General features: G+C 41.1%; 1 protein-coding gene across 3 annotated transcripts in view; it reads right to left on the reverse strand.

Moving 5' to 3' along the window:
* The window catches only part of ELMO1 (engulfment and cell motility 1), a 321,010-nt gene that overhangs the window by 97,329 nt on the left and 204,238 nt on the right, over nt 1-19,443 (reverse strand). For all 3 annotated transcript variants that reach the window (XM_076330867.1, XM_076330868.1, XM_076330869.1), the window contains one exon: nt 9,535-9,671. In XM_076330867.1, the coding sequence (XP_076186982.1) occupies nt 9,535-9,671 (137 nt within the window). The remainder of the gene's footprint in view (nt 1-9,534; nt 9,672-19,443) is intronic.

A 19,443-nucleotide genomic window follows, 5' to 3' on the forward strand; every position in this document is an offset into this window, starting at 1 on the left:
AAGATCTTTAATCAGCTGCACTAATGTCTTCTTTTTCAAGGATTCTGACAGAGAATTTGGTATTTGTTTCTTCACCTGTCTCTGTGTTTGTGTTAATATACTTACACGGTATCAAATTTGTCTCCATTCCTGCACTCAGCTTCTAAGGTGATATTCCTCAGCTTTCATATGTATTACTAGGGGCCTTGCTTCTCTGCTTGCCATGACCAACATATAAAGATAACTTGAGGAACTGGGAGGGAGCCTATCAATAAATTATCTTTCAGTCATTGATAAATCCACAATATTTTTCGTATGGCTATTCAAATCGACAGCGTAGAGGTGAAAGGGCAAAGAAAAAAGGGCCTTACCACTTTCAGAGGCACACACAACACTTTCCATCCTCCAGTAAGCTATTTTGCTCTCAATGGAAAAGTGGCAGAACCCAAGTTCACATGTCTCAGCTTCACTACCATTCCCAAGTAACAACTGCCCCTGCTGTGGTCTCAAGCCCAAATATTCTTTGGGGCAAAACCTAACACTTCCTTCAGAAAGTACACGCTAAATCTCTCACCTCCCATCCTCCTCCATTTTCCCACTCATCCAGTCTCTGGGAACTTGAGGACAGTTCACGTTAGCACACCAAAGCCCAGTTTAACCTGTGATCACTTAAGAAAGCTTTGCGCAGCCCATGTAGGACTAACTCTGCTATAGCTGCCCTACTGTTGGTGCCCAAGGTAACCTTTGGAAAGCCAGCAGAGGCAGGTACCTCTGTTGGCCCCGTGTGGACGGGGCAGACATGGCTTGAAGTAGCTGGTGTGTGTAAAGTTGAGGAGAGCCCATCCATACTCGTGCGCCATCTCTTCCTCTCACTCCGGCTCCCAGCAGCCCTCCCCTCCCATATGCCTCTATCACAGCCAGTCTCAATTTACACTGGTACATTGGGTAGCAGGATCATTTTGTCAGATGCTGGCCAATTACCTCATGTGCTAAAAATAGAGACACGCAACAGCAGCAGCAGCGACTGACTGGCAAACGCCTTTTTAATGGTGACTGACATATTCAATCAAGACAATACGCGAGACATAAATTGCAAACAATGAAGGACATTTGTATAAGGACAGATGAGACGAAAACAACAAAGCGCCCTGGCTTTGCTTACGAGACATGTATGAAAGATTTCTGCTGCTCTTTTCAACCACGGTGCTATTTAGATTACAATTACTTAAAGTGAACCAACAATAATACAAGCTCTTCTGCTACTCTAAGAGAGGCTATAAAAATCTCATTGTCAGCTGCATCATTCATCACGATAACCTCATTTCAACTGAAACAAAATCTCTGAGACATCACCTCACCCCCCCTCCTTCCCTTTTTTATTTGCCTATAATAAGGTCTATAGTCTGGGGAGCTCTCGGGCTGAATTCCATGCATTGTGATTCACAAAATGAAAATCTGGTATTATATGCCCACTGACATTCACATCAGCAGCAATTCATGCAGCAAAAAGCCATATGCCACGCACCTCTGATTGAACTGTACTACAAAAACATATCCTAGAAAGAAGAAATAAAAATACAGAGACAAGAGTGGTTCCCAGGATCCGATTATTATCCACACTTTAAGACAGGAATGACAGGGGCAATATCACAAAATACGCTGTTTTGGTGACAGTTCCAGTTAGGTTATATCATTTCCCTTAGTGACTAACACACTTTACATGCAAGTGAGGAATTCTTTCCCAGTGCAAAAGGTTTCTACAGAGTACAAAAAAAGCGGTTAGCACAGATAACCTACACTCAGTGTTTCTCCTCTGGTTATCAGGCTTTCCACTCAATCATCTTTTTCAAGGCTGAGATGTTTATTGGTTTGATCAGCACCCACAGAGATGAAATGAAGAGCACTTTGAAAATATAAAGTACCAACAGCTTTAAAAATTGCCATCTCCAGGGTGTTAAGCAGACCCGTATGCGTTCTACAGTAACACAGAGACTTCATTAGAAAGCTGGGGGATAAAATCCACTCTGCCAATGATGGCTAGGTTCTTCACAAATAAGAGATTTCACTGCTGAAACCAACAGCGACTTTCATCACTGGGGAAGGGGTAAGACAAATGAGTTTCTGACCAAGGAATGGATTGTACTAAAATACTCTCTTCCTTTTTCTTTTTCTTTTTTTTTTAAATAACAGATGTTTTGTTAAGACACCCCTTCCTTTCCTTGCTTTTTGCTTGAAGAATCCATCTCTTTCTTAGCGTACCCATCCTAGCATATAAATGGGCAGAAATTCAGCTTTAAAATGCTTTTCCTTTTAAGCTTATTCCCTCCATGAAATCATTGCATATGTGATCACTGGAGAAGGATAATAACTAGGATAATAACTAGATGTGACCCTGCTGCTGAAGACTTTTGAAGCCTTCTGGCAAAGACAGAAAATAGTAAAGATACTATTTTTAATAAAAAACAATTTTGAACTAGAAAAATAGTTCATAAGCTAACAAGGTGCAGAAAAAGGGCAAGTGTTGCTCCTTACTGCTTCATTATCCAGTCTAAGTACTTATATTTCACAAATTAATTTTTTTAAAATGTATTTGCATTCTTGACAATGCTAGTTAAGACTGAAAATTTTTCAAAAGGAAGCAACCAACCAGATTTAAAAATGCAATACTCTTTTTCAGTTCCTTTGAGCTTGACAGTCCCAACCTTCGGGGCATGAATATTTAAATTTAGATGTGATTTTTACAGACTGATGCCTCAGTAAGTGGAAGACCGCATCTTCAGAGTCTTAAACATCCCCTTCTCAGGTTCCTGCAGCCAGAAGCAGCAGATGAGTAATAAACTGGCTTTGACAAACGCAGTGGGACACACTTGGAGATCTGACAGGTGTAGATAAATGCACAGAGATGGAGAAGACTAAACAGAGCCACTCCTAAATGAGCAGCCAATGAAGGAATAAACTTGCAATATCCAGGCCACAAAAAGCATAGAGGGAACACCGAACAAATGCTAAGGAAAGGTCTTAAACAGACTCTCCCTACATCACATTAAATTGCACTGCTTAAAATGGAATAGACCTGACAACATTTCTGCACCCAAATTATGCTCTTCTAGGAGATTCACATTGTATTTGGAGGGTGTTTTTTTTCTTCAATTAAAAAGTCACATTTTCTGTATAAGCTACGCAGCAGACTTGCAAAATGTTAGTTGCTATACATTTTTTTATAAATTTATGCATTACACAGTTAATGATACAATATATTTATAGCAATTATCTGTTTCCAATAAAAGTTAATAAAGTGCTAATGACCTCAGGTGTGAAAATGTGGAATTTAATTTGTGCTAATCTGCCTAAGCCTGGGGAATACTGAATTCACTCTATGTGAGAATAATTTATTTGTGGTATCCCTGACTGATATAAACAAAGCATTGCCAAGGGAAGGTGCAATAAAGCTAACAGAGAGGTGCAATCATTCCACTAGCCCAGCATTTCCCACAGGTAAAATGCAAACAGAACAGCCTTCCAAAGCTTCTCTCAAAAGAAGTTAAATTCATCTGCTTCAGACTGCTGAAAACACACCCAGAAGAAAACAATAAATGCTTTGGAGAACATCTGTGAAGAGCTATTTATCATCCCTTTCCCTCCTTATCATTGAAAGGAAAAGCAGGTGACAGACATTTACAGACTGACCAAAGGATTTTACTTTCAAGTTTGTTTGAATTAATTTTTCTCCTGTTTGAGGTAATGGTTCTTTCACGCTCCTGGAGCTATCATTTGCCATCCTCCTCCAAGCATCCCTTGTGAGGGGGTGGGAAAGAGAGGCACAGACACAGAGGAAAGCACCACCTTAGGGGCTGGAGCTGCTGCTGCAGCCTGGAGCTGTGAGGGGGTGATGGAGGAGGCTGGAGCAAACGGCCAGACATCCTGGTTCTGATTTTGGCCCTGCCGCTGCTTCACTGCCAAGGCACTTGAGCTCTGGGTGCCTTTGCCTCCCTCCTGTAAAATGGGGTTTATCAAGACTCGGCCAACTCTGCAACGAGCAGAAAAATGCAGAATGTTGTTAGTGCTGCTAGAGGGGATCACTTGAGCATGCTAGGAGACCTGCTCCTCCTCCAGGTGTGCAGCAAAGCCCTGCCACTTCCAGGTCAGGCATGGAGCTGCCATGGCAAGGACTAGCACTAGGACAACAAGGCTGCAGCCAGGCGGGCATTTCAGACAGGATCTGTGCACAGTCTGCTCCTGGAGTCTCCCCGATTTGCAGAGGACCTGGCAAAGCCGGTGACAGCTCCTCTGCCACATTGCTGCTCTGACCCTTTCCAAATGACCCTCTATACCTTTGCTTCCTTATGCATCACCTGATGGTGGTGTTGGCCCACAACACGTTTCCACACAAAACACCACTCACACGAGTATGCTCCTTAAAAGCCTGCCCTTGAACACTTAGTCATATTTGAACCTAGCCTTACACAATTATTCATCCTACAGCAGCCGAAAGCATAACAACACTAGAGAAGCTGACAAACCTGCGGCATGGCATTTCCAAACCGTCAGCCAAGAAGAAAATGGTATTTTTCATTTTTATGTTATGCTTGGTTACCTTTTCTGTTATCTTGTCACAGAGCAAGGAAAAATGTTCACAGGGTCTGAGCATGAGCAATAAACATCTTTTGTGGTTATCAAATGCCTCAGTGTTTGCTTTGGTATTTAATTACAGAACTCACGTAGGGCATTTATTGTTTGCATCTGCTGCCACTGTGAACAATGTCTACTCCACTCATTACCACACAAGACAGTTTGTTATGTGTATACTTGTCAGTGACATATATTATCATCTTGCTGAGCAGACCTCACTCCTGCATAGGGATCCAGTGCTGTGGCTTGGTGTGTCACTGAAATAGCCAAATACCACCAAGTGCAGTTTGCTCAGGCTACTCAGGTCTGCCACTGTGAAATGAATGCTAGCTTTGCCAAAATGCTGAAACCAGAGTTTTTTGGGTTTTCTGAGAATGTTTTTCTTATTACAAAACAAATTTTCATAGAACATTTAAAAACTGGTGTTTTATACTTATGATGATCTCAAACACATGGCCAGCGGGCAAAATAAATTAACTAGAGTTCTCAGTAATGAGAAAAATGCATCGGTAGCATCATTAGCCAACCTCATCCCATTTTCCTATTCCTTAAACCTGTAGTTTCAGTGAGTGCAGCAGATTTTCATTTCAAGTGCCATACACCACAGGACTTTCAAAGTTTTTCAGTTTTGGCATCCCCTAGTTAACTTTCACGATGTTGAAATGTTAATCTGTGTCTTGTTATGACTAGTCATCTTTGGCCATCTAAAAACCTAAAAGCAGCTATCATTTTGCCCATTCTCTATAAAGCAGCTTCATAACCTTGGTAGGTGAATCAAATAATTTCATCCTTTTCCTTCCACACTAGGACTGGAAGCAGTAATTTTTTTTTTAATTTTATTTTTTTAAGATGGCACTACACTAGGCACAGAATTAGCAAATTGTTCATATTGTTCTGCAGGTCTAGTAAGACAAGCTATGGCTGGCCCTGCACTTAAAATAATCCATTCACTCACCTTTCTTCCTATTAGCATGGAACTTCAAACCTACAAAAAGTAGCTGACTGAAATCTCTGGAGAGCAGAGGTAAGAGGATAATCTTGTCCCCTACATAATGTCCTGTCTGTGGTCTCCTTGTCTCATGAGAAATAATACATGTATTTTAAAAGAAGATCACTAATAAGACAGCGATCTCAATGTAAAAACTCCTTAGGGCAACACAGGTGCATTTACTTAAGTACAACGAGTGGGGATCAACAAAAAATTTTCCATTTGGAGTATGCTTTCATTTGGCCCCATGGAAGGAATTCTACAGTGGGGCAGTAACCTTGAATTCCACCTACGATCATGTTAAAAGTAAACAAAAAACCCCCAACCAATTTAAGTACCTCTTAGTCTGTGTGGCAGCAGGGCCTTATTACCCTGAGCAGAGTGTAGGTGGTCCCTACGTGAGGGAAAACTGACTGATGGGCACCTATTTAAATGGGCAGGCTGGTGATGAAGGTTTCTAGATGCTGGAGTGTGAGATAACTCAGTCCAGCTTTCTTACAGTCAGCACCAACTCGAAAAATCAATACACAATGCTTTCTTCTGCTGCAATAAAACATACAGAATTATGTAAAGCTTGGAGACAAGATTATATTTTCAAAGTCATAAACCATGCTGTCTGCTCACAAATGACTGTGGAGGACAGAGCTTGTAAAGTGTCCTTTGATCATCTGTAGGCTCAAAGAAAAACAAAAAGGTTTCAAATGGAATTGTTGCCACTTGCATGTCTGTCTACCCAACTGCATCTTAATTTCTCTAGAAAACTCACCAGACATGAATTATGTATGTCTTAAAAATGTTATAAAGGCATAATATAAGCTTAGCTGCCTGACTGAATTATTCTATTCAGACATCTACCAGTATATTGAGAGACTGTAAAAAAGGTTTTAGGTCTGACAGTATCATACTATCACCATAGAGATCCAAGGAGTTCTTCTAATGCAAGAGTTGACAAAAGGCATCTGTTTTAATGAATGAGAATCAGAGAGACAAAGCATGAGATCATAAATGTTTCACTAAAGCACCATAAAATTCTTCCAACTATGAGCAAAGTGCTGTTTTAATTATTTTTTTAAGCTTTAAAAATGAGCAAACCTATACAAAGTCTCCACAACATGGACTGAGGAACCACAATGGCGCAGTACGCCATTTTGTCATCAAAATAAAGTCTTAATCTGGTGCTTAAAAAAACCCCTTGAGAACCTGCACTGAAACTTGAGGGGAAGTATTCAATCACCTCACTTCTTTCAGCGCCTATCATTCTCCACTGCAAGAGAGGAGGAAATAAATCTCTGTATGTGCACACAGACTTCCTACAGCCCCTCAATGTACAAGCTATTGTGATTAATCAAAAGTTTAAAATCAAACAAAAAGCTCCTTTTCTTCAATTATGATTAAAGATCAAAGCAAGTGGATTAGCTTTTTAGCAGAATCTCCAGGTCTCAAGACTTACCATCCAATATACTGAGAGTGTCCAATTTTGTTTTGGAGATTTTGGGGGAGGAAGGGAAGAAGGAAGAAACTGAATGATCCCATCAGCCAGGTGGGTAGTAAAGTGTAGCAAAGTGGTGTTTTATACATTACCATGACAATGAAGTTATTGAAACTGAAAAATAGTAACACAAAGAGAGGATAAAAGTGAATTTTTCCACAGTAACTAAGCTACTGCATCTTGTGAGGCCTGCTTTCTTCCCATTCACTCCTGGAAGTAGGGGCTGAATGCTCCCTGGGTCCACGTGGCCTTTGCCTGCCAAGTTTTCAAAAGTAACTGCATAGAAACAGGTACTAACAGCACACAGGAAAGATGCAGAAAGGCTACTAACATACAGTGATCACCAAAGCCTCTTGCCAGGTAAGGATTAAAAATGGTGTTGTTTAGTTTGATAAAGCCATCAGCACTGGCAGCTGTCACCCACCAACCAGATGGGTAAACCTTGGGTACCACTATATAACGTATCATCCCCCACAAATCCAGAAGTGCTTCACAAGCCCACACAACAACACAGTTTGCTTCACTCAGATCCCTTTAGACATTTATCAGCTGAGTAATGCACATCACCACCACATGTCATTTGAAGCGGATAAGAGCAGAAAAATCTCCTTATGACTAAAAGAAAGAATTTAGATAAGCAGAACATAATTACTGAACTGTTAGAAATGAGAGTCGCAAGAGTTTAGTATTCCCTCCCCTTTACAAAAACAGTTACAAAATCAAGAGTGATTTCTGCAGGCAGAGATCCTGGGTTCATCTCTCATGCACCACAGTGCCACCACCAGACACAAATCCTGGCAGCACGATGGCAAATGTTTCAGATTTGCCCCATGGAGTTAAGGATCACCTATGTCTTCAATGACACATGCAATAGGACCTGCTGAACCTGAAAGAGCTGCTGGGTGAAGTTGCAGGATTTTCAGTAACAGAAAACACAAATAACAAACTAGTCAGATCAGAGAAGAAACTACCTGATCTTCCATGAAGCTCCACAGCAATGCCTAACACTAGGAAATAAATTTCTTTATTTTCTTTTTAGGGTGATCTGGGCTGTTGCCAGAAACAGGACCATTCTTTTCCTGAATCCCCTAGGATTACTGATAATATTCCAACTCAAGTTGTGGGAAATTATGTACACGAGTTTTTCTTCTACTGAGACAGAAGGCATGTAAGTAATAGGCAGTTGTTAATACATTTGTTTGAAACAACCACATATTACGAAGTACTCTCAAAAAAGTTGTTGCTTTTTTAAGCCCTTGATTTTAGGTTTCTATGCTGTTTGGTGAATTATCTTGCTATTGCTCCTTCTGCACTCCTGGACCATTAGGTAAGAGAAGCGTGTCAGAAATTCCATTCAAGAACAAGCCTCTAGGTCATCTAGCTACAACAGCTGGCATTTTGGACTTCCCTTCTCTCTTCTGCCTGGGCTCTGGTACTGCTGCCAACTGCCTTACCTAAAAGAACTCAACAAAGGTTATTCAACACCGTGTCCTAAGGATTCACCTTTGCTCTGCGGTGGAAAATGGACATTTAGACCACTTCAATAATAGATGGTTCCAATTAGAAGTTAGGCACGATCATTCTTACTAGCTCTCACATTACATTTGAGTCTGGTGACTTCAGAGAACTTGCGTGGCACATGCTGACACAGTGCAACAGTCTCACTTTTCACTCTCAACCAACAGCTCTACATCCAACATCTAGTCCCAGGGAGTGGCTCAAGATCCAGTCGAAGGATCCCAACAAAGATAAGGATGCCAGCTGGCCACAAAAGCACAAGTTTGTCATTCTTACAAAATGCCAAAGACTTTTCAGCCTCCTGGTAAGTTAGACAGTTAAAATAGGATGTCTAGGGACCATTAAGACAGAAAGCCCTGTTCTCTATCGCTTTGCTGATAGTCAGGAGATTGGCTGAAACTTCCAGAGCTCTGTCTTACAACAAAAAGGGTGCAATACTGAGGGGGGTTTTTTTGTTTGTTTGTTTGTTTTTTGGTTGTTTTTTTTGTTTTAGCAGGCTAAACTGCACAGCACTGTGTCAGGATTGTGTCCATTCTTGAACATTTTACCGCTTTAGTGCTTATATGAAATGAAAGGGATGCACAGAATTATCACTGCAGTACTCTGCATTATTTACAACCTTAGAGGCTGCAGCACTTCAGCATAATATTGCTAACATAAAAAGGCATAATTTCCCCTCAAGCCAGGTTTCTAGTTTCACAGTCTGCAGTGCAACATGATGGAAAAAGGTCTGTGAACCTCCCTTACACATCCCATCCCCTACCCCCACTTTCTAAATGCTGGCCCTCTGACGTGCAAAGAATCTGAACAGATGAAAACTCCACAGCATTCAGCAGAAGCGGAATCAGTAAACCCCTGTGCCTCTAAGAAAGGATACATGCCCATGTTTCACCATCCTGCCCAGTTATTCCCACCCCACTGTTTTTCTTGCCTTGTTAAAGTCCTCTGAAGTTGCCCTCATTTCCTTCCATGTCTTGTTCAAGAGCTGAATGCAGATACAGAAGAACTCCTCAAACGATCTGTCATGGGTGAAGAACATGGGATGGAAATCGTTGCAGGTCTCACTGGCTAAAAACAGAAAAACAAGGAGGGTGGAATAAAATATGTACAGGCAGGAGCTTCAAAAACTAAACATAAAATACAATCAGCCACAAAATTTAGAAAACACTGTAATTGAGAGGAATGCCAGTTCTAGTAGCAAAGGATGTCAAAACATTATCCTGAAAAAAGCCAGCCTTGGTCTACAGTCTTAAAGACAATGAAACACCGTGTAGAGCCTGTCTGCAGGAGACCAGCAGCAAGAACAAGAAGAAGCAACTACCTATTTGCCTGAATATTCTCTCAATGTGTGTTTTGTTTGTGCCAAGTTCTGTTGTTCAGGCCGGGACAGAGACACACAGGGAAGAAGCACAAGTCTCCTCATCAAAACAACAGCCTTCCCCACTGCTAACAGCATGTACCATATTGCCTGCTGAGAACCAAACACCAAACCCCATCAGTCACAAAATAGTATTAGATCAACGTACACATTGAAACGTGAAGCTCTGCTGACACAGCAGATGATCTACCATATTGTACATGGATGTACCACAGAGGTAACCAGAGAAATCTAGACAGACATATAGATGAGAATGTAACTGACTAAATTTGTTCTTTGAAAATAACTGGAAACAAAAGAAATGGGTCTTCTGTCATCTGTCCCTTAGCTGAGACAGAAAAAAAAACCCCAAACCCAAACTTCCTTTTTTTAATCAAATACTGGCTTTAAGGAAGGAAAAAATAAAAGGAAAAGTACAGTTTGGCAAGACTGCTGTGAATCTCCTTGAGCGAAGAATGGATTTTCAGAAAATAAGGGCTGAAGCAATGCACATCTGAGCAACCTGGGAACAGAAGTGGCTTTAGCCAAGGACTGAAAAGGTTCCTTAATCCCTGCCATGACTTGCAGGGTCACCTCAGTAGGTTGCATATTTATGTTCTTAAAAAACTAACAAAAAAAGTCAAGTTGACTAAGCCTTTCTTCATATACCCAGTCCCCAAATCCCTCAGCTTCGGCTTGCACCTCTGCATGAGTGCTCCTTTGGACTTCTCCAGCAGTCACTCACATGCCTATAACGCAGCATCTTCCCTTACTTCAGGATCAAACAGCCACTGCTTAGGCAAGCTTCCTCCTCTGCAAGAACAGTGGAATTATCAAGCACTGGGATAAATCACCCTTTTCCTGAGGCTGGATCACTGTCTGACATCTGCTTTCTCTCAGTGGAACTGGAGAAATGAGAATTAAGACTCTTTGCAGGAGGAATGTGAATGGCTCAGGCAGGCTGACTCCCCGCATCAGCTGCAGACACTCGGTCCTGGTACCTCTTCTAGCAGCAAAACCACCCTTTCAGTGTCTTTAGTTACCTCTGCCACACCAGTAGCTCTGCCATAGGAATGTGAGTTGTGCCTAGAATCACCTGAACCCTCAAAGAAAAAGGGTTTCTGATCTTTCCCAACATGCAGTATTCCAATTATAAAGCAAAACTCTGAAGCTTAATTGTAAATTTGAAGCTTAATTTTAACATCAGATTTACTAAGACCTAATCAATTCCTCAGCTACGTAGCAAGGATGAGAGTTAATTTTGGAGCACAGGTTTCATTCTAATCAAATAAACTCCATTTACTTCAAAGGATGTGCAGTCAAGGGGGAATTAGTCAAAGCAGAGACCTATATTTATGAGGCACGACTCAATCCCTTTAAAAGAGTAAAATGCCTCAGGCATGATTTTCAGAGCACCTTCAGCTTCCATTCATTCCACTGCAAGGGCTCAGCACTTCCAATAATCAGACCTTCAGTCTGTAATAATGTCAGAGACACAACAGAACAGATTCTCAGAGGGCACCTATCTTTAAGTCATGAAATACTATAATGACGCAAAGAAATAAAATAACACCAAGCAGAAGAATGCAGCCAGTACCTTCACTGTATAAATCACAGCACGAAACGAGGCTATAACCCTTGACACGCACTGGCCTTTCTGATCCTCCTCAGAGCCTGAGCTTATCACTGCTCCTGCTCATAAAAATCAATAAATCAAAATTAATGGAAAGGCTAGGAATTCTCAGAAACCTGATCATCGGTTCTAACTCGTGCTTCCTATGATAATCAGTCCCAAACTGTATCTCTTATGTTCACTGTTCTGCATGCAGAATCAGAGGTGCCACCTCCCCCTTCCTTTTTTTTCTCTTTAATAACTAGGCAACATTCTGTGTTTTATGTCTTTTCAGTCTTGAAAATGAAAGAGTAAAAGTCACTGTTATTGATATAAATGGAGAACGTTAGGCCTGTTAGAAAGCAGGATCAATGTCCTGAAGCACAAAACAAATCCTAAGAAAAATTCAAAACCAAATAATGAACAGCTTCTTCAAAATTCCCACCAGCATCCAGATAGTAGAGGGGAAAAAAAAAAAAATCCATACTCGACTTCAAAGGTAGCTTTTTGTATGTCTCAAAAATTCTATCCAAAATAATACAATTCAATGGAAAAATCACAAATGAAGCATGTTAGCAGTGTTTATATTATAGCATATCTACAGGCTGCAGCTCAGGTCACATCTATGTTCTGCTCAGAGTGTTTAAATACCTAATGAAAGACAACCCTTGTCCCTATACTTTCTTTCTCCTTCTGACAGGTAAGGTGAGGATGAAAAGGCAATACTGTGTTACTAGTGGTTTCCAGACCAGAGTAAGACCGCGTCACAACCTGCAGTCTTACCCCACTCTCTCCAGCCTCAGGTCAGCATCTCTAATACCAGAGCACTGCTTCTCTCTGCAGAGTGGGCAAATTTAGAGGCTGCTCAGTTTTACCAATTAAAAACTTCTTGGGTTTATTTTTTCACTAACTTGCAATTTGACTAGTTATAAACTGAAACAGAGGTCCAGCATTAGAATAATTTGGAGACCTTCTACATAAGAGCTGCATGCAAAATTCCTGCCCTTAAGCCCAGCACTCTCTAACCTTCATTTTCAGGAGCAGGGACTAACCATATTTATAACCACACAAAAAGACACACACGGCTGCAACGCAGGGACACAAATCATCATGATTATTTAATAACATCATCAAGTTTTAATTATGCCTCTTTGAGATCACCTTTGAAAGGCAAGTCACAGATGTCTGGCCTACATAAATCAGGTGAAGATCTTGTTGATTTTCCTTTCTTGGCACAATTCTTGGAGCTGTAGATCAATGTGCCACCTCTCAGGATTCAAGTAGTCCTTCAAGCTTCTAGTTGATCTATAGCTGTGACTTTGAGGAAGAAGCTTAGTTCATTTCTCATCATAAATTGCACTGGCAAAAAAAGAGCTAATTTCTACCTGGGAGTTTTCGTGGTTCTTTCAGTGTATATTTTTAGTGTCCACCCAACACAATTTTGTCTGTCAGTTCATTTCCTAAATTACAACAGAGACATTAAAGCATCCCAGACTGTTCGAGCGGTAAACAGATTTGATACGTTATGTTGTTCCTCTGTGGATTAGTAGAAAACAACAGGAAAAAGAAAACAAATTGAGAAAGAAGAAAAGAGTTATACCTTCATTTTTTACCCCATCTCTAAATGCCTTTTCCCAGGAGAAACAACATCATGAGGGCCAAATTTCTTTTAGCTGTGCTGAGAACAGTTAGTTATTTGCATATTTGCATAAGCCTGTCTTGGAAGGGCACAGATTACATGATGGTATTTCAATAACTGTTTGACTTGAAGTACAACAGAGATTTAAATTTCAAAGTTGCTGTGGTGAACTGAATACAGACAATAGGGATTTCTGCATGTAAGACAGACTCCAGGAAAGGACAGGTGCACCAGACCAGACACCAGGCTGGTGTGTCACCTCACTGTCCAAACCAGTATGAACAAGAGGTCACCAGTTCAACAGAAGCTGGTTGATAGCTGGGAGCACTGATTACATCTTTCCCCCACCTTAAAAAGTAGGCTATGTGTAGATATCTATAACTAGTTTCTACTTGGAAAGGGGAAAAAAAAAATGAATACAATTTTTTTATCTTAGAATTTATTTTGTGCAATACTTGGAAGTAACACAGAGATAACCCCTCCCTCCCCCCAAAGCTACAACAGCAGAGAGAGACACAGTAATACACCTCTCTAGGCAAGGTACTGCCCTTGATCTTAAGAAACCTCTGCCTTCTTCCTGACTCTGCTGAACTGCTGTGTTGATACTAGATACTCATCTCCCACCACATTCTTTAAAATGGCATATGGTCATTCTGACCTCCATTGTGAAGTTCTTGAATTCAAGAAATGAAAAAGGTTGTACTGCTGTGAAAGCAAAATAATAAATAGCTGTATCTATCATGAAGAGGAACGTTTGAAATTAGGAACCGCCCAACCCATTATTTTCAAAATCCATTCATGATGCTATGGGGGGACAAGTTGAGGTGATTTAAACAGTCATTTTTCTGTAAATTTAAGGCTTGGACCCACCACACTGGGAATGCATATCAAAGACAATTTACTAATCACAAATGAGCCACCTCATTCATGGATGTCAGCCATGCACAATTGGTCTACAAAATACAACTAGAATAGATTTGATTAAGTAGACAATAAATAAAAGTGGTAACGTTACTGAGTATACTCAATTTTTTCAAGAGCTGGCAGAACGCGTAAATCAATCAAATTATTCAGTCAGCCACATAAATATGGTCACCTGGCATTAATGCTGTCACACATAAAGGGAGAGACAGACACCTGTGGTGAGGAGTAAGCCTCTGTGCTGGGGGTGGTATTAACGGATCCTGTGCACCATGAAACTCATCAAGAAAAGCATCCTGAAACTGCATCAACACAACTGTGAGATGAGGGAAGCAGTGACGCAGAGCCCTGGGAAACTGGTTTGCAAAGCCCCAGGGAGAGAGGGGATCGAAAACATCTCTGTGTCTGAAAGGTACCTGGGATCCAGGCGATCCAATCTTCAGAGATCTGCGTTTTCTATTACCGAGCTGCTGCTTAATTCTGGGTGAGTCATTTATCCCCTCTGTTGTTTTCCCCAATTTCACAGAATGGAGATGATAATATTTGATCAGAGAGGAGGCGGGTGGAAAGATCCATTGCACTTCCTGAAGTGCAGCAAGAACCACAAATGAAGGGTGCAATATGGACCTTGGAAATATCATCTCCACTTGGCACAGCCTTCTCTGGGATTATTATTTGCCAATAACAGAAGACAACCAAAGAGCAACTAATTCTCACTAGCTCTCAGGAGAAGCACTGTAATTTCTGCTTCTCCCTGAAGATGCGATACAGTAAAAATAACTACTGCCATGACCATTTTTATATACGCAATCAAAAATTGTCTCAGTAACACACAGAGTACGTAAGAAAAAGCGCACCTAATACTGCAGAAATACAGCGATTGCCAAGTTATCTACACCACTGATCCCTGCAGTCTGCTGGCAATAATTTGAGAGAAAACCTTTGGCTACCTTTCTGGCACATGATAGAGAAACAGTGTAATTTAAGGCAAGGAAGGTCACTAGCAATGGCAGTGCAGTAATGAAATAGTAATATTGCTGCCAATCGTGTAATTTTCTTTCCTAGGGAACAGTGCTGTTTAGAAGGCTCAACCGGTATTAGAACAAAAGCCACTCATCCTTTTTACTTTGATTGAAAGAGTAAGATACAACCAACTAAGCTTCAAGACACAGCAAAATAACGCAGAAAGCTAAGTTGCATTTGTTAAATTCCAAATCTAGGTGAATTATGCGAGAGTTTTGTTTCACCTGCTTTGAAACAAAAAGGGGATAAGGAAGCACACTGCACCACTGAACTGTGCAAGATGCGCCACTGGTTTCCCCACGGATGTGGGTGCATGGGTGTGTGTCTCAGAAAATGTCATCCCAGACAAGGATATCAGGAGTGAATCCCAAATCCAAAATTTCAGCACCAAAGCAGCATACACACAATTACTCTGGAAAGCAATGAGCTGATCATGTAAAGTAGGGCAAAAATGCCCCCTCTTTAACATAGTATGTAGCATTTCCAGAGCACCAAAATTACCCAGCAATACTCAGCTACAAGAGACCTTCAACAACTTACATTACCTGATCACGTATTTAGTTGGAATAGAAACAATATGAAATTGCTAAACATGCAGCAAAACTACCAACTCAAACTTCTCGTAAGGCAACAGCATTTCTCTGAACCGATGAGACTTCTCATTACAGGAGCTATAGAGGGAAACTGGAAGAAAAGTACACATAAGGCTTCCTACCGTCTGTAAGCTTTCCTTTTTTGAGGCTGAGAATAAATTTCACTATGCAATGAAAAACAAGGATTCCACGAAGTCTCAAGCCTGACGAGACAGGCAGGACTAGGATGTTTACGGCACATGCAGCCCCAAGGTCTTCGCTAACTTACCCAGATGCACTTTGAAGGTAACTGCTGCTGTGTCAGAAACACACCTCCCCTCCCCAAGATTTCATTATATAAAAGCCACTGTTTAAAAACCCACATCTCTCATTGTCCCAAATAAGACTGGTGGAAGAAGAACCCCGACTATTGCAGCACAAGTCAATAAAGCCCCACGCTCATCACTACCAACAGATCCAGCAGTTCAGAGGTGGCATCTGTGCTATGTCCATAAGGAGGTGGCTGAAGAACAACATCCGGGCAGGCTCACCCTGCCACAGCCAGAGCTGATGGTGAACTGAAAGAAACCAATGAAGCCGGCAGTGTCCACACAAGCAGGCTGACTTTGTAAAAATAACTCCTTTTGCACCTCTCAGTAAATATGGAGACTTCACTGCACCTCTCCTGCTTAGAGCAGACCTGAAGACTGAACATCGTGGTTTGGAAAGGCAAACAGAGAGCCAAAGTGCAGAGAGAGGAGAGTTACTAAAAAGGCTCTTATATGCAACAAGGAAACAAAAAAGATTACAAAGAGTCATCATCGTGCTGATAAGGGTTCCCCATCTCTTTCAAAAGCAACCTATTTTTATTTGCGATAAAACAGGTGCCAGATATGAATAACTCTGAACTGCCTCTACAATGTGTCACAGCACACTGTTCGGCAAACAGGAAAGTACTCTGCTTCCCTCTTCACTCCTCCACTACTCCCAGTATAAGAAAAAGCAGTGATCAATAACAATAAGAAAATGCAGTTTTAAAACCTGATGGATAAATTGGAGTATCATTTTCAGAGCTGAGGGAGCACTTCATTCAAATTAGTCATGTGCTTCTAGGAGAAAACTCCATGAGAGTGGAAATGGTACAAAAAAACAAGGGCTTGAATTTGTCGTATCAAAAAGGACTGTCTTTTGTGAAAAAAAGACATAGATCTGCAAGCACAGATCTGCAATTATGCTCCAGCATATTTACAGTATCCCTGAATAACAATATAAAAGAATGTTAACCCATTAATGTCATAAATTTGCTTAGAGACTTTGAAGTCTTTATGGTCACTTCTAGTAAACATATAGAATAAGAAGGAATTACACATATAAAGCAGAATCTACAGAAGCTTGTTTAACAAGTAAACATACTATGCAAAACCTTCTTACAGAAGATAACATTGCTGCTCTGCCAGGTTCCTGACACCTTGCAAAGCACACAAGGCAATGATAGCTACATGAAAGCTTAAAAAAAAAAAAAAAAAACCACTATGAAAAAGCATTTCTGACAATTTTGAAGCCCACAGACTGTCTGTCTACTTGAAGTCCGACTGACACAGATAGTGGCATTGACAGAAGGCCAGCTAAGCTCAGACCTATCAAGGGAAACACCTTATCACATCTGTCACACGTTGCTACCCTAGTCCCTACCCTGTTGCATCCTTTCTCTCCTAAGCCCTCAGAGAAACTAGCCTTAACCGTATCTCCAGACAAATCAGGAAGAATGACAGTAGCAATGGGGGAGGTAGATATTCTCAGCATTTATAAAGAGCAGCATAAAGGCAGTCACTTACACTGCGTAACCACTCTTTTTAGCCCTACAACACCCATTGGCAAAGTTTATTGCTAAATGCTATACTCTGGCACATTTTCTATTAACTGTTGCAGCACCACAGACCCAGACCACTGAGGGCTGGAGTCAGAAGTTCACGGGTGCAGAAGAAGTGGGCACTTGCTCTGCCTTTGCTTGTGCATCTCCTTGATGTCCCCTCCCACAAGCAGTACACCGAGAAACTGCCTTTCATGGCAGAATTGTTGACTTTTCACTTCTTACTCTGACTGTTCTAGAGAGCAGCAACTTACTGCTTCTCCTCCGGAAGGGATTCTTGCTAAAAAGCACACTCTTACCTCTAATTACCCATTTTCTTTATTAGGAAGTTACATAGAATGCATTACAGGTTATAGCTCGTGCCTCTCCAAAGACCTTCTGTGAGATACTTCATCAAGAATATACTCTGGTTACCATTTGAAATACAGACCATGCTGTTTCAAGTCACAAGAGAAGAGCTGTCACTGAAAATTAATTCTGCTTTAAATAGGCTGGCTAGGGCTCCATCTGTAAGCAAAACTTAAAGGAGCCTATGAAAACCTGCAGGAAAAACACTGCAAACAGTAACCTGGGAAGTCTACAGATTTTTTAGGTCCCCCCCTTGCTACCTAAGCAGCTCCCATTCCCCCTTCCTTCACATGGACCTCCTCATTAAAATCAAACATTTAAAATTATAGTGCAAAGAAATTATGTGGTCATTGTGTAAGACAATTAGTGGAAAAACCTTTTTTTTTTGGTATTTGATCTTACAAGTGAGCAACAGCAGGAGAACTGCAAGGAAGAAAAACGAATGAGCACATGGAGAAGCCAACAAACCAGCAGTCAAACCAGGAAGGAAAAGAATATTTTTCCTGGTACCAAGTCATTCCCCATTAGAAAAAAAGGTTACAGCTGAATTACCCATGCAGACCTGGCACAGACCAGCCACAAACCCTCTATACTTACCATTAGAGGCATCCATATATGAGATGCCTCCTTTGGTGCACTTTTGTCACAGGCTGTAGTCTACCTTCAATATCCCCATGGTTGTGTATGAAGCAGGCAGGCTGCCTGATACCTCTGCCTAATCAGTCAGGTTAGCTCCTGAAGTGCAAAAGCCGGGAGGACAAATAAACAATTATCTAGAAAGTAAGTAACACAGCTAAACTTACACTAGCTCCTCTGCCATCAGAGAAAAGGCAACAGAACAAAAGCACTCTAAATTCAACCACTTGCTTTGAATCAATCCCAGATATACTCAAAATGCCAAACAAGGTAACAGAATGAGACACAGGGAAAGATGACATCAATATCAATAAAAAAAATGATTGCCTGTGATTAAGGTGAGCGAATTCACTGTATCACACATCCTAGAGCGATGGCAGCTCATCTTTCATTTCAGATCTGGTTCTGAACTGTGCTGAAACTACATTGCTTGCTCAAGAACCAGGAGATGCACACCTACTAGCTCTCCTCGACTTCTTTGAAAATATGTGTGGTACCACTACTACAGCTCCATTTAGGACAATCCACCTTAGCAATAACACCTCTCCTCCCTCCCCTTCTGCTTCCCTACAAACTATATACCTCCTTTAAAATATGCTTATTTATACATATATACACCAAATTGCCAAATTACTTTTTCCCCCCCCCTTTGTGAAAGTAAAATGTGAGAAAGAAGAAACTGGCCACTGCATACAAGTTTGCACAAGCAAAATCCGGTGCAATATACCCCAGGCTGGCAACGCCTTAGCATGTCTACAGCCCACCTGCTATTCCATTCTTGGTATGCCACAGGCAACCAGCAAAGCTAAGCGAGGCAGCGACAACTTAGTGATCTGTGGGGAAATGCAAATCTTCCCTCTCC

Source organism: Aptenodytes patagonicus, chromosome 2 (assembly GCF_965638725.1).
Source record: "Aptenodytes patagonicus chromosome 2, bAptPat1.pri.cur, whole genome shotgun sequence".
In the NCBI taxonomy this organism is placed as follows: Eukaryota; Metazoa; Chordata; class Aves; order Sphenisciformes; family Spheniscidae; genus Aptenodytes; species Aptenodytes patagonicus.